Genomic DNA, 24,473 nt, shown 5'->3' with positions numbered 1-24,473 from the left:
CCTGAGCACCCATCCACCAGTGGCCGTGCTGGGCCACGCTCTTGCCTCCCCACCTTTGCCCCCGTCTCCCCACTGCCAGGAATGCCTTTCTGCTCTGCCCCCAGCAGCTCCTATGGTCCCTTTCTTCTCCATGACGCCTCCTCAAGCTCTCACTCAGTGCTCTCTCTGGAAGGCAAAGTAGAGCTCAGATCACAGGTTCAAATCCTGGCTCTGCTACGTCTATGTGACTTTTTTTTTTTTTTCTGAATTTTAAACACACAGAGAAAATGTGCATGTGAGTAGGGGAGGGGCAAAGCGATTGAGAGAGAGAGAGAGAGAGAGACAATTTCAAGCACAGGTCTCGATCCCACAACCCTGGGATCACGACCTGAGCTGAAATCAGGAGCTGGACACTCAACCGATTGAGTCACCCAGGTGCCCCTATGTGACTTTTTAACCAGTAACCTGAATCATTTTGGGCCTGGAGTTCTTCATCTATAAAAGGGATAAAATAACCCTGCTTCAATAGGTGGTGGCAACATTCATTGGGAAGACGCACACACAGGATGGTTAGGAGCGTGCCTGGCACTGAGCAAGGCTGTGCGCCTACCCAGCACCCACTCGTCCCCATCAACACCCCATCACGCATGTCTCTTACTGCACGCACCACACTCCATTATAACTGCTCTTCTAATGACTACAAGGTCCGCCACGGGAGGGCTGACTCCCATCTGTGCATGCGAGAACAGCAGTGAAGCTCTGTCTCCTCCTAGCTGTGCAACTCTGGGCAAGTTACTTCACCTCTCTGTGCGTCAGTTTCCTCATCTGTAAACGGAGACACACGGTGGAGTGTGAGGATTAAATGAACCAGTGCATATAAAACACTGAGAACGTTGCCTGGCAGCCATCCGCACCTTGTTACTGTTATCGGTGGTGATCATCATCATCACCATCACTGTCCTCTCCCTCGTCAACAGCCCAGCAGCACCACGCAAATGCTGAGTGCTCCCTGGTGCTTGCAGAATGTGATCCCTGCGGCGTATGTGGATGCCCAAGTGGCAGTCGCACAGAAGCGCAGTCGTGCTGGGCGCTAGCACCGGAGGCTGCCTGTGAGGAGGCACAACTTCAAAGCGGGCCCTGAGCCAGACCGCACCGCACTTCCTGTCCTCCAGAAAAATGCCTATCCCACTGCCTGACTCGCTCTGTGGCCCGCCAGGCCCTCAGAGGACAAAGTCTAATAAAACTTACTGGAAACTACTAGGCACAGATCACATGCCCCCCCCAGGCTGGGTATACACTCTCCTGCTCCTGGGACTTCTTCAGTCCCTTGACAATCTTGCCCCCGCCCCAGCCCCCAGAGACGGGGACATACTCTCAAATTTCAGCACAACCAACACCCTGCATTTCAGAGTCAGGCAGACCGATTACAAATGCTGGCTTGGCCCTTTTAGCTGTGTGACTCTGGGTAAGTGACTGCCCATCTCTGAGCTGTGGGTTCCTCCTCTATCAAAGGGAGACATGATCATGCTTACTCATCTCTCAGAGGACTTCTAAGCATGAAATGAGACAAATCAATGTGAGCAGATTATACAAATTACACCTGCTTCACTGACAGAGCCAGATGCAAAATGAAATCAAGGGGGTCCTGCGTGAATGTTACTAAGGAGTTTCAAGACGGGGGCGGCAGTGTGAGAGCAAGTTCAGGGCCTTCTGAACGCAGGGCTCCGTGTGCCTGCCCAAGTGCAGTGCTCCTGAAGCTGGCCTGATGGGTCGGGCAAGCACAGCCCCTGTCACAGAGGAGGGCCATCCGCCAGAGAACACTCCTTCTCTTCCTTCCTCTAGAACGCGGTGCCAGTGCTGCCGATGTGGGAAAATCTGACCCTCCCAGCGGCTGGAAGCAGCCCACCTTCCCTCAGAGCTTCACTGGTAGCCCAGCCGCCCTTGGCTCCTGGAGAGCACGCTCCCCTCCCCGATGCCCAAATCCCGCCACCGGAAGGCGTGCAGCCCCTTTGGGGTCATGAAGCTGCTCCTCACCTCCATCTGATTTCTCCAGATGGTCCGGTGTTCCCAGCAGAACTGGCCTTCAGTCCCTGCCCACCATGGGGCGTGTGAAACGGTGGCCCACATGTGGGCCTGGTGTGGCACCCCCCCCCCACTAATTATTAGTGGATTGTGGATTCGCTGCCAATGTTGAATAAGCAACAGAGTTCACATAAAAAACCAGCAACGGAAGCTCCTACCAGAAATGTTTAAGGTTGGCGGCACGGGCCTGAATCCCCACACGGCAAACACAAGCCCAGAGTGGACAGACTGCGTGTGTCTCATGAGTTTCCCACAGTCCGCACTGCTCCCGAATGTCCTACACCAGACCTGCTGCCCTCGGCCCTTGACGCCAGCTTGCTCTAGCCTCTAGCCAGCCTCATTTCAGTCTGCAGGTGGGGGGGGGGGGCACTCTGGCCCAACGAGTAGCAGAAGAACATGGACTCAGGTAATTGAAAAGGACCTCACCATCAAAAGTGAGAATTAAGGTTTAAGAAACTCCCAACCAGGATTCTGAAATCACTAACCTGGCTCAAGAAAAGAAGCTGCTTCTGTATAACGCACCTCTCCTGATTCAAGATCTATTTCTGAAGAGATTTTATTTTTCAACTCGTTGGAAACCGACAAGACCGTGGCTCCAACTGGACAATGGCAGCCGTGTCCCCCTCCCCCCGCCCCCCCGTGCCGTGAACTTGGACCTTTCTCATACTCTTTCCAGAGCTGCATCTTGCTGGTGCGTGTGTACCAAGAAGAAATGGGATGGGGGTCACAACTTACACCCACCTCTCGCTTGCACCCCCATGGCTGCGACGTCCAGATAAAGGGCTGCCAAGAAGGTAAGAAGACGGAGGCCAGGAGAACAAGCCTGCTTCTGAAATGCCTTCCAGATAAAACTTAGACCAAGATGCCAACTAACCCTCTCTGAGCATTCGCAGGAGGGAGGCAAGGATTAACGACCTCCCTGTGTCCCTTTCTCCTCTCAGCTTTTATTTTAGCATCCAGCAGAATCTGAGTAAAGTGCCTCCATTCTGCTTTTTAAAAAAATTAAAAAAAAAAAAAAAAGAAAAGAAAAACAGTTTTCAGTGGCATATGTCATCACTGAATTAATGCTGTTTGCCTTTTACTGGCTTGGCTCCCATCCCAGTAGAAGCAAATAAAAACGGAGTACAATGTACTATAAATGCTACAGGCAGCAATACATCAGACAGGCCCATGTGAAGCACTTCCTACCGCATGGTAAGGGCTCACCCTCTGCTACAGGACAAAACCCCTACGCTGTCAAGACTAGAGGGAGCTCGGATCCAAGGACCACTACCAGGAGTAGGGGAAAGTGGGGGTCTTTCACGGTTTAGGAAAGATCAAAAGAAGGACAAACAGCAGACTCATAATTCAGCCCGGTTCAACTGCGGGAGACTGGACTACATTTGCTCTGAGTAACAACACTCATTAAAAACCACCCACATTCGTGAATTCAGACGGCTTAAAAAAATCTAGGATAAAAAAAACCCTGTAAAATTTACCATCTTAACCATTTCTAAGCGCACAGTTCAGCAATGTCAAGTGCATTCGCACTGTTGTGCAACCCATCTCCAGAATCTGTTTTCCATCAGCTGAATGGAAACCCAATACCCATTAAACAACAACTCCCCATCCCCTCATCTTGACGCCTCTGGCGTCCGTCTTTCCTTCTCTCTGTGACTTTGACCGATTCTAGGCACTTCATGCAAGTGGAAGTATATATTTGTCTTTTTGTGACTGGCTTATTTCACTTAGCACAATGTCCTCAAGGCTCACCTATACGGTAGCACGTATCAGAATGCCCTGCCTTGTTGAGGCTGAATAACATTCCATTGTAGGTATATACCACGTTGTATTTATCCATTCATTTGCTTGGGTAACAACCCAAATGTGTATCCATCCCTTGGCTACTGTGAATAATGTTGCTATGAACAGGAATGTACAAATATCTCTTCAAGACCCTGCTTTCAATTCTTTTGGGTATATACCCAGCAGTGGGATTGCTGGATCATATGGTAAGTTCTATTTTTAATTTTTTTAGGAACCACCATATTGTTTTCTACAGCGCTGTCCCATTTTACATTCCCACTAACAGCGCACAAGCATTTCAAATTCTCTGCGTTTTCACCAACGTTTGTTATTTTCTGTTTTGTTTTGTTTTGTTTTGTTGATGGTAGCCCCCCGTGCAGGTGTGAAGTGAAAAGGTGGCTGGTTTTTTATGGGGCTACAAAATTGGTCTTTATTTTGCTGGAGCTCTGACATCATCTCAGCCATGGTTGCAGAAACATGACTGTCAGTTACAAGCACATATATTCTCCTGCAAGGGGACCCCTAGCTCTGTGTTCCTATTACCATGCTTGAGCTAGATTAGAGCGTCATGTGTTTCCATTTATATTACCACCCGGAGTTCTTGTGAATAAGCACTCCTCACCCCCTTACAGAGAGCTCACTTCCTCACAGTCAAATCATCAAACAATAGTCTGTCATGTCTATTGCCATTAGGTGTTGGAAAATTGAGGGTGTTTGATAAATCCCAATTTAATTCTAAGCCCTATAAATACGCTGGTCCTGGACTACCAAATCATCACCATCAACGCTTTGTTGCCAACATCCTGTGCCTTTGCCATCAGATTGGACAGAGGCTGTAACCCTACCTTATGTCAAACACACCACCCCCTACAACCCAAATTCCTGACTCCAGCCTTGTTGGAAACCCACCCATTCTGGGTGGTGTCTGGTTTCCCACACCACGAGATCTATCATCTGTCCTGGTTCACAGATCCCTCAGTGGGGAACACGAACTTCCAAGGGCCCAGACACTTTCTGGGAGGAAACGAAACCACACCAGCACTGAGTAACCCCTCAAAGCCACGCCAAACTAATTTCCTCGGACACTCCCAGGAAGATGATAGCCAAGAACAGGGGTGATCGGGATGATCTAGAAAACACCTCTGCAAAAAGAAGCCTGACCAACAAAGCTAGCCCTGGCTGCAAAGTGCTTTGGAGGGTCCATACGAAAGTCCATACAAGTGCCCGCCATATATATCTTTTAAATAGAGTTGTGCTACATGCCCCACACCCCCCAACCCCCGTAATACTCCAGCTGGGTATCACATTCATGATTTCTGTCCTATCTTCATGAGCCCTTCCTGGTACTTATTTTTGTCCTCAATTATTTCTTTCCTTAAGTATACTTTGAAAATGAAACTGTGTATTAATGGGATAAATCAAGAGTTTCTCAACCCCAGCTCCGTTGAACATTTGGGAGCAGGTAATTCTCTGCAGTGAGGGGTGAGTTTGTGTTAGTGGGGAACGGTCAGTAGCATCCCTGCCTTCTGCCCAGCAGCCCCCTCCCCAGCTTGACAACCAGAAATGTTTCCAGATACGGCCAAATGCTTTCAGGGAGAAGAGGGACAAATCCTCACTGGTCGAGAACCTCAGCCATAAATGGAAAACTGGTATTTTTTCTAAAGCACACATTTGAATACCTACTTAGTAATCAAAATGTCATCTGAAATCATCCTGTGCTCCCCCCAACTCGGGGGTAAGTCCAAAGCCAGAAGGAAGGCAGCGCAGTGTAAGGGGTGTTCTTCTGGACCCTGGAGTCAGGGCTCATGTCTGAGTTTCATCTTGCCACGTGCTGTGTCGCCTGGCACATTCCGTAGGCTTCTGAGCCTCGGTTTCCTCACTGGCCCCCTCACCCCCACCCAGAGGTGCTATAGGACTATGAACACGTAGCTTAGCTTCTAGCACAGGCAATGCCAGCATGGAACAAAAGGGAATTGGTGATGTTACTGTGTCTATAATCAAAGATTTTCACGAGGGGTTCCTTAGAGCTTGAGATTCCAAAGGGGGTACCTTAGGGTTTGCCCAAGGGAGTGGCATGGCTGGAGCCTGGGACCCTTCACTCTGGCTCAAAGCAGAGAACCAGCCCAACAAATGGACTCTGACCTTTCTGAGCTCATGGTCTAGGCAAAAGGAGGCCATGGGCCAGTCCAGGCCTGGAGACGGCAGGGTGCTGATGCCTGAACCAGATCATCCTCTCAGCACCGGGCTCAAGGCTGATGCAGAGGAGGTGGCTGCGAGCTTTCAGTGAGTGAGTGTTTACATCCTGGGGTTCTGAGCAGGAACAGTCTGAAAAAGGACTTTCCCCGATTTAAGGAAAACCCTAGCACTAAATGATCACTTTATTGACCGTGCCCACCCTGAAATGCTCCTGCTAGGGCATGCTGTACTACACACCACCCCCAAAACATTTCATTGCATCAACCCGTCTCTGGGGGTGCCTCCACCAACAGCCTTTCTGTGGCTCCCGAGAGAGGCGCCATGTTGGATTTCCATGCACCACACAACCCGTCCAGGGCTTCACACTAGCAGATGTTAGCAAACAGACAGAGTGGCTGCACTGAGGCTTCTAATCCTTTGGATCGGCCTCCAGGGCAGCTGTAACTATAGCCACAAGCTCTACAAGTAGAGGCTAAGTACCAGGGTTCCCCCCCACCTGGCCCAGGGATGTGTTTCGTTTAGCACGTGTGAAACCAAAACTAAAACCAAAAACCAAAACATGAAAACGGTTTAAAAATTGGAACTCACTTAAGAACTGGGTGGATCTCGGGCTCCTGAGGCACCCTCAGGGGCTACACTCAGTGGGAACTGAGTGAGGCAGCCATCTTTAGAAAGGACATGTGCTCTCTGGTCTGCACTGCTCCCCAATGTCCACCATCTGGTCCTCTTCTCTCACTGTTAACACCTGTCTGACTTCCACAGTTGTCTGACTTTGCTACTTCTTCTACAGAAGGACTCCCCTCTTCTTCCTTGTGAATTAATACTAAAGCTACAGTACTCACAGGACTTAAAAAGATGTTATCAAACATCAAAGGAATTAAAAAAAAAAAGCCTTTTGGAAATGTTGGTCGAAATACAACATAGTCTGTAACTTTAAACATTAATGCTTGTGTCCAAGAAAGACTAAATATTGACTAAAGGACTTGTTTTTACTTTACTGTGAAGAAAATGTAAATGAGACCAATTTAAACAAATGTACATGCAAAGTCTTTAAAATAAGTCAGCACGAAGATGAAGGTGACTTTATTTAAAGAGTAAATGCCTTGGAGCACCTGGGTGGCTCAGTCAGTTGGGCATCCTACTCTTGATTTCGGCTCAGGTCATGATCTCGCGGTTCGTGAGTTCGAGTCTTACTTCAGGCTCTGCACTGACAGCTTGGGTTTCTCTCTCCCTCCCAACCCCTGCACACTCTCCCTCTCTCTCTCTAAATACATAGATAAACATTAAAAAAAAATAAAGAGTACATGCCACTCTGGAGGACACAGACAGGGAGAGGCTGGGATGGCTGGAAGCAAAGTGAGTTCTTCGGAATCACGGACTGATGTGGGGTCGTGGGTTTTACCCTCAAGTCATTGATAGCCTCTATTAACCAACAAGCACATGTATATTTCTTCTTCTTAACGTTTTTTTTTTTTAATGTTTTATTTATTTTTGAAAGAGACTTTGATAGGCAGAGATAGAGGGGGACAAAGAATTCCCTGCAGGCTCCATGCTGTCGGCACAGAGCCCGATGCGGGGCTCCAACTCAGGAACTGTGAGATCATGACCTGAGCTAAAGTCGGACGCTCAACCGACAGCCCCCCAGGCGCCCCATGTGTATTTCTTCTTAAACCAGGGGTCGGCAAATGCTGCCTCGCAGATCAGCCCAATCCACTATTGTTTTTGTAAACAGTGTTGTCGGGACTCAACCACATCTGCTCTCTTACGTGCTGTCTTTGGCTGCTTTTGTGCGACCTGGCAGGGTCGAGAAGTTTCGACAGATACCTGTGGCCCAAAAGGCTTTGAGATGTGAACCTTCCCATGGAGATGAACCGGTGAGGGAGTCACTTTGGTTTTACCAGTTTGGAGGTACAGGCTGAGTTTCTGGAAGTCACTCCAAAAGAAACACCTACAAGGGGCTTCCTCACAGTCGTCATTGTGATTTTGTGGCCTTTGGTTGCAGACAGCTCCTCCTTCCTTATGGCTGACCGCAAGTGACCCCAACACCTCTGTCTGCACCGAGAGCTACTGTTATCCCCACTTTCCAGACAAGAACGCTGCACAAGGGTGTATAAGGGGCAGAGGCTGCAGTAGTGACCTGTCTCCAAAAGCCACTCTGTCCCTGCACACGTGGACACCTGATGGTGGAAGCCAGGGACCCACGTGCCCCATCCCCAGGGCTGGAAATGCACAGTGCCCACCATCGTTTCTCCTCTCTCTTCCTGGAATCTGGCTCAGTTCCACTCACCTGGGACATGTCCCAGGTCCCCACCGCTCTCCAAGTGGGAGGTGTCAACTCTCCCAACCTAAGCTCTCAGCGGTCGCCTGGATCAGAAGTGCGGGCAAAGACGTGTGTAAGAGCAGCGGGCTGAGAACGCTATTTGGCCAGAGCCTTTGGTCCACAGGCTGAGCCGCTCAAGTTTGAAAATCCGTTTTCAACAAGGTCCACCACTAAACCCCACTGGTCCACGGGGCCGCTGCCATCACCTCCTACCTGGGCTTCTGTGGCCGCTCTTGCCTCCCCGTGCCATCTCCATGGAGAGGCCAGAGGGGTCTTTCAAAAAAGTTACTCAAGGGGCGCCTGGGTGGCTTAGTTGGTTAAGCGTCCGACTTTCGCTTGGGTCATGATCTCGCGGTTTGTGGGTTCGAGCCCCGCGTCGGGCTCTGTGCTGACTGCCAGCTCAGAGCCTGGAGCCTGTTTCAGAGTCTGTGATTCCCTCTCTCTCTGACCCTCCCCTGCTCATGCTGTCTCTATCTCTCTCCTAGAAATAAATAAAACGTTTAAAAAAAAAAAAAAAAGTTACTCAGATGAGGGGGTCTCCTGCTGAACTCCACCACTGGTTTTCCATTTCAATTAACATGGACGATGACCCCACCCCCTCCTGACCTGCGCTCTGCCCATCTGTGAGCCTCCCTTTCCCCTCCTCCCAATGCTCTACGGTCCACACACACTGACCTTCAGATAGCTCCTCAATGGCTCTAACTTAATCCCTACTTTGGATCTCTAGACCTACTCTCCCTGCAGCCTAGAATACCCTTCAATGGACCTCTGCAAGGCTACCTCCTCACCGCTAGGGTCTCTGCACAGACGTCATTCCTTGACCACTCATCACTCGGGTCTCTGCGCAAATGTCGTTCCTTGACCACTCGATGCCGTACTGCACTCCCCGCCCCCCAACTCTAGCACTATTTGAAGTTATGCATTTGCTCCCTGGAATATTCTCAAGCTCCTTCACTAGAATATAACCCCCGGAGAACAGAAGCCTGCCTTGATCTGTGTTCTATTCCCAGCGCTTCGTGCAGTGCCCCGAACACAGTGGGTACTCCATAAATATTTCTTTAATATCTTCAAGAGCAAGAAATTCTATCTCACAGTAGTTCCTGGAGGCAATGTCATTATTCATGTAGGAATGGCTTCAAACGGCGTGTAAGTGGCCCAGTATTTCCTTTGCTCGACTCCGCGGAAGGCCACTCTGTACCCTTCCCTAAAACCAAGACAAACTGAGCAACACCCAAAGGAAACCCAAACTTCAAAAAGCGAGTCCATACCAGCTTTAAGGAGGCACGTAATTCAAAACATGAAAATTTATTCTAAGTTGTATCTTAACATACGAGATCTCAGCTTTAGATGAATTTTAATGTTTACAAGTGCAAAAGCAAATAAATATTTACCAGTTGCTTTTTTTTTTTGCACTCTTATAACTCCACAACAGCTTAGATGCAAAAAAAATTGTTGCTAAACATCTTGTAGTCTGGCAAAAAGAAGAATTTCTTATTAAGAAAACCCTTCACAACAATACCAACCCCTCATGCTCACGGCTGCCTCACAGACTATCGGGACGGTTCCTGAGCGTATGACAGCAGCGAATCGCCACCGGCCGGGACAATGGGCAGCGCTGCAGCACGACAGAGGCCACACCAGCCATGCCCTGCTCTCACCATCCGTGAGCCGGGTGGTCTATACAGAGAACAGGGCTCTGGGATCAAGAACCCTATTCTCCAGGCTCAGACGGTGGGCTAACACCAGCCTGCCCCACGCTGGAGGGTCTCATGCTTTTCCTCTCAATGTGAATGTCACTTCCCCAGATGGGCCTATCTTAGTTAAGAGACCTCCTCATGATTCTCTTCAGCGGCACCCTGTTTATTTCCTCCATGACCATTTCACCAACTCCAATTTTAGTCGGTGGTTTCCTGGCTAGCTATGCTGTGTAAACACCCTGCTTCCTCGCTTCCCGGTGGGCGCCCCAGCTGAGTGTCAGGATTGCTGTATCCTTTACTCAGTGAGCCACTCACCTGGGGTTGCACCCACCCAGAGCCTGGCACCAAACAGTCCATAAACACAGGCGCTAAGTGAATAAAGAATGAAATCTTGGGGCACGTGGGTGGCTCATTCGGTTAAGTGTCTGACTTCGGTTCAGGTCATGATCTCACAGCCTGTGAGTTCAAGCCCTGTGTCGGGCTCTGTGCTGACAGCTCAGAGCCTGGAGCCTGCTTCCAATTCTGTGTCTCCCTCTCCCCCACCCCCAAGTTGTGCTCTCTCTCTCTTATTAAAAAAATTTTTTTTACTGTAAGAATGAAGAGGGGCTCCTGGGTGGCTCACTAGGTCAAGCATCCGACTTCTGATTTTTGGGTCAGGTCATGATCTCATGGTTCATGAGTTCCAGCCCTGTGTCAGCCTCCGTGCTAACGGTGCAGACCCTGCATGGAATTCTCTCTCTCACTCTCTCTGCCCCTTCCCCACTCATGCTCTCTCTCTCTCTCACGAAATTAACTTAAAAAAAGAAAAGAATTAACTTAAAAAAGCTGAAGCAGGCTCCAGGCTCTGAGCTGTCAGCACAGAGCCCGATGTGGGGCTCGAACCTGTGGACTGCGAGATCATGACCTGAGCTAAATTCGGACGTTTAACCACCTGAGCCACCCAGGCGCCCCAAGAGAGAAAGGTTTCTTATTAGAACAAAACAGAGAGCAAGAGAGACAGACAGACAGATACGCGTGCACACACATCCTTTATGCCAGAGACATATACAATTTGAGGAATATTAAGCAGCTACGTCCCCATCCCAGGTTTTTCTAAGGGTGACACTGCTCACGTCAGCATGGAGCCTCGTTCGAGGACCGGGCCACTTACCTGGATTAACAGTGATAAATTTGCTATCCTCGGAAAATCGGTCCCCTCGGGACGTGGGCTTCTTCGATGGCATCTGGGGCCTCCTGGGATCACTCCCTTCGAAACGCTCCTCTGTGACTGTGGCTGGCACTTGGGTGGAGGTGACCGAGCTGGCGTCCAGGCCCGGGCGGGCATCCCTTACGTCGTCGGGCCGGTCTGTGGGGACGGCGGTGTGGCCTCGCCCGTGCCCGGGCAGAGTCTGATGCCCACTGTCCTCCGCAGTCCTGCTGGGAGACGAGGGGGCGGGGGTGGGCTTGTCCTGGCTCCGCTGCTGGGGGCCGTGGGTCACCTCGCTCTTCTTCTTCTCGGAGTCCTTCTCCCCCTCCTCCTCATGTTCCCGCTCCCCGTCCTCGCTCTCGCTCTCCTCATCCTTTTCCCCTTCCTCGGCGCCCTCGCTGTCCCTGGTGGGTGTCGAGTCGCCGTCGGGGCCCGGGGAGGCCAAGGCCTCTGTGGTGGCGAGGACGGGCCTGCTGGCCTGCTTGCTGGCGGAGGCGGCCGTGGGCAGGCGCGTGGGCCACACGGTGCTGGGGAAGGAGGGGATGCCGCCGCCACTGAACCCCAGGCCCGCCAGGAGCGTGCTGGTGACCACTGAGGCCACGGTCGCCTGGCTGCCGCTGGAAGAGGGGCCCATCCCAGTCGCCATGGAGACGAATGAGAAGGGGATGCCGGATGACGTCCAGGTTGAGGACCCCGAGCTGATGGGGGCCATGTCGGCCGAAGAGGCAGGAGACGCTGTGGGCTGCAAAGGGTCAACCACGGGGGTCAGGGGAAGGGACAGGAGAGAAAGCAGAGCGAGGTCGGTCATTAGGACTGGGAAAAAGGCCCTGGTTATGACCCTCAGTGGGTCTTACTCCTCTTTTCTTTTCCTCAGAGGGTTTTTCTCAAAGCGTGGTACCAAAGTTGACATTACATGGTCCGTGGATGATCACAACTGGTGTTAATAGTTCTACAATGAACTCTGAGTGCATTAAAACATTTAACTAGTATATCAAACCCAACTTTTCACTGCCGTTGCTTAGGAAGAAGCTAAGTAAGTAGCAAATAAAGACGAAGTACCATTGTAATCGATGTAAAGACCAGTATCAACTAAGTAGTAGACTGGCCATGTCACATGGTTAAATGATCTGGGGCTGACCCGGGAAGAGAAGGAGCCCTTGCTTTTTTATGTGTCTCACTGGCTCCCATGGAGAGCACACAGCACCTAGGTCCAGAAAAGCCCTCCAGGGTCTGGGTCGTCCACCGGGAAGTGTGTAAGTGGACGGACAGACAGGTCGTATGCCTGTCCGTATCTGCGGCGGCAAAAGCAGGAGCCGCACAACCCTGCGCGCTCCGGGAACTGGCTTACAGCCCTGCGTCTTCACGGTGAGTCCAGTACAGCCGCTGTCCCTGCCGGAGTGTCTGGGTCTATCCACGGAGAAATCTACGCCCAGGTACATGGCAAGAGGAAGAATTCCATTTAATAAGTGCCAGCGAGGTGCCGGGGCGTCCCCCCCCGATGCTGGGGGCATGCAGGATCATCACCCCATTTTATAGGTCAGGGAACCAAGGCTCAGAGATGGAAGGGGCTAGAGGCAGTGCTGCCTGTGTTCAAGCCTCCAAGATACTAAATGGGGACTTCTGTGTGAGCTGCAGATAATGGTATGTTGGAAACACAAGAAATGGTGCTTTGAGTGACCGGTTTAATTTTGGTTCCTATAACCTGGTATCCAGAATCAGGAATGCCATCCCTTCACATATACGGTTCAAAACAATACAGCCACAGCCACTTTGACTCTTTAATGTTATCACAGTATTTTGGTTGGGAAACTTTGTAGTTTCAGGATGGCCAGGCTAGCAGACGTTCGTTTCTGATGCCAAGTACCACAAAATATAAAGCACCCAGGACACAGAGGTCAGATGGTCTGGGCTTGAGTTGACAACCCCAGGTCTGGACGATGCTGAGCACATTACGTTTAACCGATTGAGCCTCAGTTTCCTCTGTAAAAGGGGAACAACAGTAACACTAACCTTACGGGACGCTGCAAGTAATAAAGAAAGTAACAAAATAACCTAAAACCCAGGAGACGCTAGTAAGTTTTAAGCTGTTACTGTTAATGACAACATTGTGATTAATATTATGATTGTTAGTTACCCTAGAAATGGGAAAGCTTAGGTAACAATTGAGGCTCCAGAAACCTACACATCTCCGTGTGTAGACAACCTCTGAATTTTAGCATATGTTCAATGAAGCGCTTGGAACAGACCTTTTGCACTCATTTGCACTCTTACGTAGATTATAAATAATTTAAAACATGGGGAGTTTTTTATCTTGCTAAGAATTATACAGTGTAACACAACTGCTTTAACTCTGCGGCCCAGTTTCTTTTCATAACATATTGAATCACAGAGTGAGAAATGTAATTTTTTCTGTATTTTCACCTCTTCAAGAGCAGTTTAACAACATCCTACTGCCACCTCGTGGTGACAGTTTTAACTGCATGCGAATTAACCAGCCAGGACAAAGCAATTGCCTTTTGCTACTTACCACTCCTGTTTTAACAATTCTGGTCCCTTGGAATATTCGAGTAGTGTTAGCTGAGAAAACAAAGAAATTACATTGTAAACAATATACCTTTTGTGGTTGTTCCAACAAAACTTTACTTCTGATTTATTTCCATATAATTTTCACATGTCATGAGACATTATTCCATTATAGATTTTTTTCCCAACCATTTAAAAATGTAAAACCCTTCCTAGCTGGGGAGTCATTAAAAAACCCTCCAGAGGGCTATGTAGTTTGGCTGCTGACTCGTCTTAAGGTATTAATTAAAAAAAGAAAAGGATTGTTTTCTGTTTTGAAGTAAAACTTACATAATTAAATATACAAATTCTAGGTATACAGTCCAATTAATTTTCTCTATAAAAACCTGTGTAACTACCACCAATATTAAGACATATACAGATGTTCTCCAGCATTCCAGAAGGTCTGCATAAACCCCACTCAATACTTACCCCTCCTTTCCGAAAGGTAACCCACAATTCCGACCTCTGTCAGCTTTGTCTACCTTTGAACCTCACATAAACTGATTCCTATTATTGCACTGTTCCTGCCTATCATCTTTCTTTCTTTTTTTTTTTTTCCAAATGTTTTATTTATTTCTAGGGGAGAGGGGGAGAGAGACAGCATGAGCAGGGGAGGGTCAGAGAGAGAGGGAGTCACAGACTTAAACAGGCTCCAGGCTGAGCTGGCAGTCAGCACAGAGCCCGACACAGGGCCCGAACCCACGAACCGCGAGATCATGACCTAAGCGAAAGTCGCACGCTTAATCGACTAAGCCACCCAGGCGCCCCTCATCTTTCTTTTGAAGTTTATTTATTTATTTATTTTTGGTAATCTCTATACCCAATGTGGGGCTCAAACTCACGACCCTGAGATCAAGAGTCACATGCTCTTCTGACTGAGCCAGCCAGGCAATCTCCCCTCCTCCCGCCACCTATTATCTTTTTGTTTATAATTTCTTATATTATCCATTCAGTGATTATAACATGAATCCTGAACTTGCCATACTTTACCTTAAATTAGTACTTTTACCACTTCCTGAAAACATTTAAGAACTGTACAATAATTTAACCCTGTTTGCCAGCCTCGCCTTCTGTGTGTTATTATATGGTTTACGTTTTATTTCTACTTCAGTTTTAAAACCCCCTAAGATATCGCCATCATTGCTTCACTGTTTTAAACTGTCAGATTCTTAAAGGACCCATAGGACAGGGGATGCTAGTTCTGGAGTCGGTTCCTTCCTGCGGGTCTGCCTCTTGTCATTGTTAAACAATGTAACTTCAGAAAATGTGTAAATATGTGGTGAAATACACATAACATCAACTTACCATCTTAACCAATAAAAATTTTTTTTTTTAATTTTTAAGAGAGAGAGAGAAAGTGAGAGAAGGAGAGAGAAGACTCCAGGATCAGTGCAGAGCCCGATGCAGGGCTTGATCCCATGGCCCTGGGAACATGACCTGAGCTGAAATCCAGAGATGAACGCTCAACCGAGCCACCCAGGCGCACCATCTTAGCCCCTTTTAAGTGTGTGGTCCAGTAGTGTTAAGGACGTTTTCATTGATGTGCAACCCATCTCCAGAATTTTTCCATCTTTCAAAACTGAAATGCTGTACCCATTAACTCCCCATCTCCCCCTTTCCCAGCCTCTGCCAACCACCATTCTATTTGCTGTTTCTAGATATTTGATTATTCTAGACACTTCGTATAAGTGGAACCATATATATTTGTCCTTTTGTGACTGGCTTATTTCATTTCACATATGGTCATTGAGGTTCATCCATGCTGGACCATGTGTCCCATTTCTGTCCTTTTCAAGGCTGAATAATATTCCGTTGTAGGCATATACCACATTTTGTTTACCTATTCATTGTTGCTTCACTACTGTGAATTATGCTCAACAGTGTAATTAAAGAAAATCCCAAACTGCGTCTTTGTGGTTATCTCCAAATAGGACTGTTATATAAACTAAAAGTTTGCTTCCTATATATACGTGGCACCAAAAAATCAGCAAAAAAAAAAAAAAAGCTAAATACCAAAGTACATAATATGTGTATCTGTTGTAAGTTTTTACCTAAACCATAAGTGGCAAATGACTGGCGTAATTTTTGTTTGGCCTGCAAGCTTTTTTAAAACTGAATTTGGTGCAATGACTTTCAAACTAAAAATCCCAATTTCCTGCTTATCCTGTGAAGTCACAATATTCGGTACAACCAAACTCTCTTTCCTGCAGGGGGTGAGTATCCCTCACTCCCTTTGGTGGATGGAGGATGTCCAGCTTCCCACTGATAACCCTCCCCTCCTCCGTACGTGTTCCCTACATGGCCCCAGGGGCGCCTGAGTCCGCAGTGCCCAACCTAATGGCTCATTCGTTGTGCATAGTTGGAAAGTCGAATGTGTGAAGGATGAGATGAATGTGGAGAGGAGACCGATCTAGAAGTCAATGCAACCAGGTCAAACACAGCAGCCTAGGAAGTGAACAGCTCTTGCCCAGGACTAACTGTGACCTCCTACCATCTTTCAGTTGCTCTAGGATGCACACTGTGCTGCCTCAGAAAGGTGCACCCACCTCCCTTCGTGAAGACACCCATCCTTTATAAAGGGCTCTGATTAAGGCCCAGAGGCTAAACAGCAACTCGGAACTCACATTGCTCATTAACGTTTGACAGTTTCTACCCCGGTGATTCAAGCCGCGGTGACCAGGAAGTTTCTCCAGGACCGTTTGTGTCAGAAGTGCTGAACGTGGCACCCATGGGCCCAAAGGGATTCAGGGACAGGGAAAAAACAAGGCATCTGCCTTCGACTAAGCTCTCACCGATGTGAAGCCAAGGCTCTCCTTCTGCCACTGAGCGCAGCCAATACATCTCAGCGGCCCCAGTGGGACCTGTGACTGTCTCTGGCTGAAGCCAGATATTTTTAGACGCCCTTATAATTGTCATAGCTATTCCACAATAGCATTCATGTTTGTCACCACTCAGAAACCAAGGTAGCGAGAGCTGACCAATGCTTGTCCTTCAACGCCTTAATAAACAAACAGCATATAGGACTATATTCCCAAATTTGTTTAAAATATTCTGACAACCGTATTCGAACATAATTGCTTCCCTTTTCTATGTATTTTACTTATTTATTTTCAGCCCTCCTGAGATGGGATCCATTGGCTTCAGGTGCCTGATGGGTCTGTGGCTCAGAGATAAAGTTCAAGAGCCACTATTTTCTTTCTTTTTTTAAAAAATTTTTTAAATATTTATTTTTGAGAGAGAGAGAGAGAGAGACACAGCGAGTGAGCTTGAGCAGGGGAGGGGCAGAGAGAGAGGGAGACACAGAATCCAAAGCAGGCTCCAGGCTCTGGGCTGTCAGCACAGACCTGATACGGGGCTTAAATCCACGAACTACGAGATCATGACCTGAGCTGAAGTCGGATGCCTAACTGACTGATCCAGCCAGGCGCCCCAAGAACCACTATTTTCTATGACCGTTGAGAACTGCACACAAGCTCTGAACATGTAGCAATCAATCTTCTCATCCGTTTTTGTTGAATTACTGGGGGTTCAGGGTAATATTGAGGGGTGGCCTGGTGCTGTGTATAAATGATTTGGGTTTAGAATAAGAAACACAGACCCTGCTTAGTAGTCAAGTGGTTTGTTTTTGCAAGTTACTTGACTGCCTGGAACATCATTTCTCCATCTGTAAAATAACATGTACATTACAAGCTGCCACTGACATGGGGTCAAGTGAAATAAACAAGTTATGGGAAAATGCTCTGTGACCGAGAGTCCTTCTACAGATGCTGCTTGCCACTATTACTATTATAGTTACCACTCAAGTAAATATGTAACACTTAACAGTGTTATATTTACCATAAGGTAAACATGCCACATGGCTTCCACATGCTCCCAAACCAGAAGTGAGCATCATCCCCGGGAAATCTGATTATTCTGAACCAGGCTTCTATGAAATTCCTTATGCTTTTTTCCTTTCCTTTGTAAGACTTGAGCCCTAATAGTTGATCAGTTTTGTGCACCGCACTTTACCGCTCGTAAATGCATCCTTGGCTGTCAAGAGGTGTGCCAGCCTACCCAAAGAGTTAGTTTGTCCACTGCCCACCGGCTGCTTTCGGAAAGATGTAGAAGCCACCGTGGGGAGGCCTGGAGGACCCATGCCCCTCTGTCAGCACACAGGGACAAGCAACAATATAGAAAACCGGTGCACGCACGTTCCACCTCTGAACAAAGTTAAGTCTTTGTAGACAAAGGAGATGTTGGCCATTTCCAACAAGTCTCTGTGATCTGACATTTTAAATATCCCATGCTTGGATTTATAGCTGACAGGGCCTTTCTGAATTCCATTACATTACAAACATTTAATTTTTCAAAGTCCCCCCAGAAGCCGGCAAGCTCGAGGGCCTATTAATCAGGACAGGCGGTTCGGTAGATTCCAGGTTCCCGGCTGGAGCACACGGGAGGCCTGATCGTGATTTATGTGTCCGAAGTTCCAGGGCCCCGGCCTCAGCAAGTTTCCGCTGTGGCTTCCTGTTCTCTGTCCCCTGGGCTGCCACAGACCTGGCTCCGGCCTGTGGAACCTCGTCACCACAGGCAGAGGGGCCAAGATGCACAGGGCGCAGGTGGACGCGGGGAGCGTGATTTACGTGTGAAAAAAATACAGCGATGCTCATTTCAATTAGTTTAAATGGAAGGATGACATAATGTGAACATTAGCAAAGAGTATTTAAACGCTAAATGCCAAACTGTAAAGCTTGAAGGGCTCCTCAGAGGGAATCTAAAGCTGGAGGGTTTCTTACCCTGAGTTCACCCTTTATTATTTTTTATATCAAACCTAAGACTAAGGTGATATTTACAGCTGGTACCGGGCACTCGGCTAATTCCTTCACACGTTTTACCGTACGCTGTCCCGCAAGGTCCTTGTGAGGTCGGTACCATAGGTACCATCAATAATACCACTTTTCGGACAGTGCTGATTGATGCTGCTGGTCCAGGGCCTGCGGGCTTGATGGGGCCCCTGGAGTGGAATGCAAAATTCTGGAATTTTCTATGGAAAAGGTCCAAAGACTTCATCATATACATGACTCAAAAAAGCTAAGAGCCGCTGATCTGCTGTGTAGGTTTCTCTGAACTTGAGGATCCCAGATGAGAGGAACCTTATCAGGGAGGGCCTCAGCCTGGCACAGCAAGGCCCACGGCCTGGTCCTTCCTGCCATGCTGGTCTCGGTACGTGTCACCAGACCACGTCAGCAAACCACGGCCCACAGCCCAGCTGCCTATTTTTGTAGATATAGTTTCACTGGAACCAGGCTGGGATTAGGTTGAGGCACAATAAGACAGAGTGGATCCTATCTTTTATTTAGAACTTGCGTATTTTCTCCACGAATGTTTTGCACTGATTTTGCTTCAAAACAAAGTTCTGGTAAAATACAACATATCTTGGGTCGACTGGGTGGCTCAGTCTGTTGAGCATCTGACTTCGGCTCAGGTCATGATCTCACAGTCTATGAGTTCAAGCCCCACATCGGGCTCTGTGCTGACAGCTCAGAGCCTGAATCCTGCTTTGGATTCTGTGTCTCCCTCTCTCTCTGCCACTCTCCTGCTTGTGCTCTCTCTCAAAAATAAAATAAAAATGTTTTAAAAAATACAACATATCTTAATTACAGAGTTTTTCGATACGCTTTTAAAAATTCTGCACCAAGGTAAATGCTTCTTTTGACTCACCCTAGTCCTGGGTCTGGAACTTTCTACCAGACTCTATATCAGCAGGAACATACAGCTATTTCTCTAGAAACTCAAGGATCCTGCAAAGAAGGGCTCATCTGTGTGGCTTGCAAGCCAGAAGACTGAGCTGTAGGGGTGCTGGGGGGGCTCAGTCAGTTAAGCATCCAACTCTTGGTTTCGGCTCAGATTACGATCTCGCGGTTTTGTGAGTTTGAGCCCTGCATCAGGCTGTGCAATGACACTGTGGAGACTGCTTGGGATTCTCTCTCTCTTTCCCTCTCTCTCTCTGCCCCTCATACCTATGCAGGCTGTCCCTATCTCTCTCAAAATAAGTAAATAAACTTAATTAAAAAAAAAGAAAGAGGAGTGTGCTCTATGTTTGGGCTCTAGTTCTGAAGAGATTAGTTAAGTGAGCCATGCTAGAAATCCAAAGATGATATTCCATAACGTGACTAGGAGGCGATTTTGTGATGTCACAGTGCTAGGCACACACCTGGCTCCCCACAGCTGGAATATGACAATAATGATTAAAAAAAAAAAAAAATCAACACTTTGCTCTTCTTCCCCCTCTTCTGGCCATCGAAACCCCCAACCTAAAAGACAGGCCTAAATTCCTGAGGTTTTTCAGGTGTGATTTAAAACTCCAAATAAGACCAGGCTTATTTCCTCTGTCCCAGCATGGTAAGAAGAAAAAAGACAAAGCATAACAAAGGAGGCTGCAGGGGGCCGGGGGGGCCAGAGAAGAAGGGAACTGGCCTTACCTTGAAAGAGCATTGTCTGGCTGAAGTCACTGCGCATGTCATTCCTACAGACGGCCTGGACACGGAACAGGTAAAGGCTGTCTGGTGAAACGTGGGTAATGGTGGCTTTCTGTGGGTGAAGAAAGAAAAGGCAGTGAGTTGGTTTTGAAGGCCGGTACATGCTTTACCTTCTAAAACCACACCTAAAATAACTTTAGGGATTCCTTTTAGGTTTCTGGGCACCATGGCAAAGCCTGACACGCATGTTGCTCCCCTACTGACCGAAGGCTCACTCTGAAAGGAAAGAACATTTAGAGATAATGGGCTGGGAATCTGGCTTCAACACTGAAATGTGCAGGATAACATATGTAACAGAATCAGTCTGGTCTCAGCCTTGACTGGCCTGGGACGTGCCTTCAGCCTTCTTCACACACACAAGGCTTGGGCTCCTTCCATTACTACCCTACCTTCAGTCTGCTTATAAACTGGAATTATTTACCCTAGACAGCCTCTAGAATTACCAAGGATACCAAACTTTCAGAACTATGCAGGGTGTTTAACATCTACAACAAAATCTTGGCGTATGGGTTTCCTTGCAGTTCGAAGGCCTTGCTGTACCTGACGGATGGATACTACAGGGCATGACGCTAGATCAGAACACTTGGTTAGAGTCCAGAGGAGGTGAGAGCCACTCGTCACACCACTCGCCATCTGTGTGATTCCAAGTCAGTTGCTCAATGTCTTCCAGCCTCTGCTACCTTCGACTGTTAAATGAAAAGAGTAGCAGCTGCCTCATAGGATTCCTGCGAGTCTTCTAGAACACAGGCCACACAAACCTTGTTCACAGGTATTCCTCACCACATAACATAAAGAATGCCCCTTGTCTGACACACAGGGCAGCGAGCCACAGCCCACAGGCCAAATCCTGCCTGCTATCTACTTGTATTAATAAAGTTTTATTTACACACAGCCACGCTCGTTCATTTTCATGTTGTCTCTGGCAGCTTTCATCCTACAAAGGCAGAGTTGAGTAGCTGCCTTAAAGACCTTATGGGCTGGAAAGCCCCCACACATTTTGCTATCCGGCTCTTTCTAGAAAGTGTTTGTCAACTCCTAGTCAAGTACCACGCGCAAAATCCAAATCTCCATTCCTCAAAGCTTTATTGCAAGAGCCTTTGACAAGGAGAAAGTGGGGGCAAATGGGTGGCTCAGTCAGGCAAGCATCCGGCTCTTGGTTCTGGCCTAGGCAGTGATCTCATGGTTTGTGGTCTGACCCCCGCATCGGGCTCTGTGGTGAGAGTGTGGAGCCTGCTTGAGATTCTCTCTCTCTGCCCTTTCCCTGCTCTCTTTCTCAAAATAAATCAACATTCTAAAAAAGAAAATGAGAAAATGAAAAGTACTCAGGCAGCCCTTGCTTACGTGAAACAACCAAAGCAGCTGATTTTTAAAGACCTCCTAATGGATGAAGGGTCTTGTCACTGAAACAGACATTCCGGGCCAAGTATGGAAAGCAGCTCTGGGAGCTGACCCGCTGAGTGGGTTTCCTCGGCGTCGCTACTGAGCACATCTGAACAGGCGTGAGGATGTTCCTGCGACCGCACCTGCTATCCTTACCTCTCCAGTGGCTTCCTGGGGACAGCAGTGGGCTGGGGTCAAGTTACTTCACATGAAGACTCATCTCTCTCTCTCAGAAAAGGTAGGTAATGCACCTGTCCCACAGGTGAGGGGTGAAAGAGGAGAAGCGGAAAATGCTGCACGAATGTTATTTCTTTTACGGAGAGGGCGCCTGAGTGGCACAGTCGGTTAAGTGTCCAACTTCAGCTCAGGTCGTGATCTCACGGTCCTGGAGTCTGAACCCTACTTTGGGCTCTGCACTCTCTGTCTCTCTCTGCCCCTTGTGGGATTTTCTCTCTTTCTGTCCCTCTCTCTCTGCCCCTCACTCACTTGTGCTCTCACTCTCTCTCCCTCAAAAACAAAAAAATAAAAAAAAAAAAAAAAAAAAAAAAAAAAGTGTTCCTTTCAGGTTTCTAACCCCAGTAGCCATAAGGTAGAGAACAGCTTTGCTGCTGCTAAGTCATCACCATCAACTTCTTGAGGAATTAAGAAAACTGATTTTGTGTCCCAAAAGAAAATAACCGCCCCCAGAAAATTCTGATAAAAAAAACCTTGTTGTCAAAGCAGGTTTTTTCTCTCCCTTTCTCTCATAAACTAATTTTTGCCTCATTCTCTAAACCTCTGACCCCTGTTCTGTCTTTGTTCGGAGCGAAATCCTTGTTCCGTCTATACAGGGGTTTATTAGAATTCACTCCCAGCTGGTATCTATTTATCTTTGTGTGTTTAATTATTTTCCACTTAGAACAAAAAAACCGCGTAAGCGCCTAGATAGTTTCTGCTGATTAATGCAAGTCATCTGTCCTCGAGAAAGAGAAAAATCCCTGATGGACTTCCAGCGGTGACACGGGAAAGGTTAAAACACATCATAACCTTGGGTGCCTTTCAATAGATCGCTCTCTGATTTCACGAGGCTCATCATTCCCTAATGTGACCCAGATAACAATGTCTAGTGGGGAAATTGAAAATATAAATGGAAATGAAGTAAAAGAATCTTCATCTAAAAGAATATGAAAAGTATTATTCTATAACTGATTGAACGGGCCCTGGGGACTCTGTATTGGAAAGAAAAAAAGTGATAACAGTCATTAAGAATCCCACTACGTTTTTCATGTGCCCATACAATTACCGTTTCATTATTCCACCGCCTTCTTTTTTTTTTTTGATTAACAGTAAGTGCAAGGCTTTCAAACCCAAATGTGTCACTTTGAGTTTCTATGCAAAGACTTCGAGCAGCAGCGTGCTTGCTAGAGGGTTTGCTTTTACAGTGAAGAAGCCAGTATCTGCAAGTATCTGTTACAAAGGGCCTCACTGGGTGTCGTCTCTAAACACTCCAGTAATTTTGGGGAGAGAAGCTGGGCGGGGCATGGGCAGCTCAGAGTGACGTCAGGTATTAGTGTCTGAGAGTCTGAAAACAGGGATTGAAAACCACATGGTCACGGGTCCATTGCAAAATGGTAACGTGTGAGGCAGATCGTTTGTGACAGAGAGAATGGAGGGGACTGTGGACAGTTGATGGTGCAGGAGACTGTAGTATTAGCAGGGAAGAGTAGGAGGAGGAAAAGGAAGAAGAACTGCAATAATAATAGCTTGGTGCTTATCCAGCACTTACGTGCTAGGACTTTTGTACATTTGCTTACCTCATTTAATATTTACAACCACATCAGATTTTAAAAAGGGGCTTAATGGAAGCTTTCTGGTTTTCTGTTTTGTTTTTTTGTTTTATTTATTTTTGAGAGAGAGACAGGGACAGAGAGAGAGAGAGAGAGAGACAGAGAGAGACAGAAAGAGAGACTGTACCGGAGGGAGGGGAGGGCAGTGCAGAGAGAGAGGGGACAGAGGATCTGAAGTGGGCTCTGTGCTGACAGCAGAGAGCCCGATGCGGGGCTCGAACTCACCACGGTGAGATCACTACCTGTGCTGAAGCGGGATGCTCAACCCACTGAGCCACCCGGAGGCCCCTACTGTTTGTTTTTTGTAAATAATGAAAGAATAAGCAGTCGATTTTGAAGAGCCTGATTACAAAGAAACTACCTAGCTTTTCCTGGTGGCACAGCCAGGAAGCAGAAGGAGGGAAGGAGCCCAGGGTGGGGGCTCCCAGGCCACGGCTCCCACAGGTAGCCAGCGCCCTCAGCAGGCGGCGGGAGGTTGGAAAGATTCGGATAAAGCACGCTGCGCAGTGCAGGGGGTGCGCAGAAGCCGCGGCAGGCCCCCCTCGTCACTGCAAGGGCAGTTATGAACAGAGCAGGGAGCTTTTACCAAGTCTTTGTCGCTGTCCTTTGTAAACGTCTTCTCCTTCTCATCCTCGTTCTTGGTCCAGCTGTAGGAGATCATGTAGTTCATGATGGGGGGGTGGTAGACAGTCTCCGGCTGGCTCCAGGACACCTGCAGCGCCGTCTGGTTCAGCGGCTGCACCTTCATGTGGATGGGCGGAGAGCTGCAAACTGAAGAGAACACACGGCCAAGTTCGGGGGCTCCCGGGACCACATGCAATCCCACCTGTGCCCCTGAGCTTTTTGAGATTCTAACCTTAAAAAGCTGGCAGAGTAGTACAGGAAATATCCATACTCCTTTTAATGAGTTTCACCCACTGTTAACATTTTGCACTG

At 47.9% G+C, this 24,473-nt stretch overlaps 1 protein-coding gene across 3 annotated transcripts in view; it reads right to left on the bottom strand.

Annotated features, from left to right (window-relative positions):
• Window positions 1-24,473, bottom strand: part of PTPRG (protein tyrosine phosphatase receptor type G) — a 706,759-nt gene that overhangs the window by 88,397 nt on the left and 593,889 nt on the right. For all 3 annotated transcript variants that reach the window (XM_077760245.1, XM_077760246.1, XM_077760247.1), the window contains exons 9-12: window positions 24,124-24,308; window positions 20,275-20,383; window positions 13,773-13,822; window positions 11,210-11,987 (exon numbers count right to left, since the gene is read on the bottom strand). In XM_077760245.1, the coding sequence (XP_077616371.1) occupies window positions 11,210-11,987; window positions 13,773-13,822; window positions 20,275-20,383; window positions 24,124-24,308 (1,122 nt within the window). The remainder of the gene's footprint in view (window positions 1-11,209; window positions 11,988-13,772; window positions 13,823-20,274; window positions 20,384-24,123; window positions 24,309-24,473) is intronic.

Source organism: Crocuta crocuta, unplaced genomic scaffold (assembly GCF_008692635.1).
Source record: "Crocuta crocuta isolate KB4526 unplaced genomic scaffold, BGI_CrCroc_1.0 scaffold213, whole genome shotgun sequence".
Lineage (NCBI taxonomy): Eukaryota > Metazoa > Chordata > Mammalia > Carnivora > Hyaenidae > Crocuta > Crocuta crocuta.
Note: the sequence above shows the minus strand (reverse complement) of the source record. Positions and strands in the feature narration are given on the sequence as shown.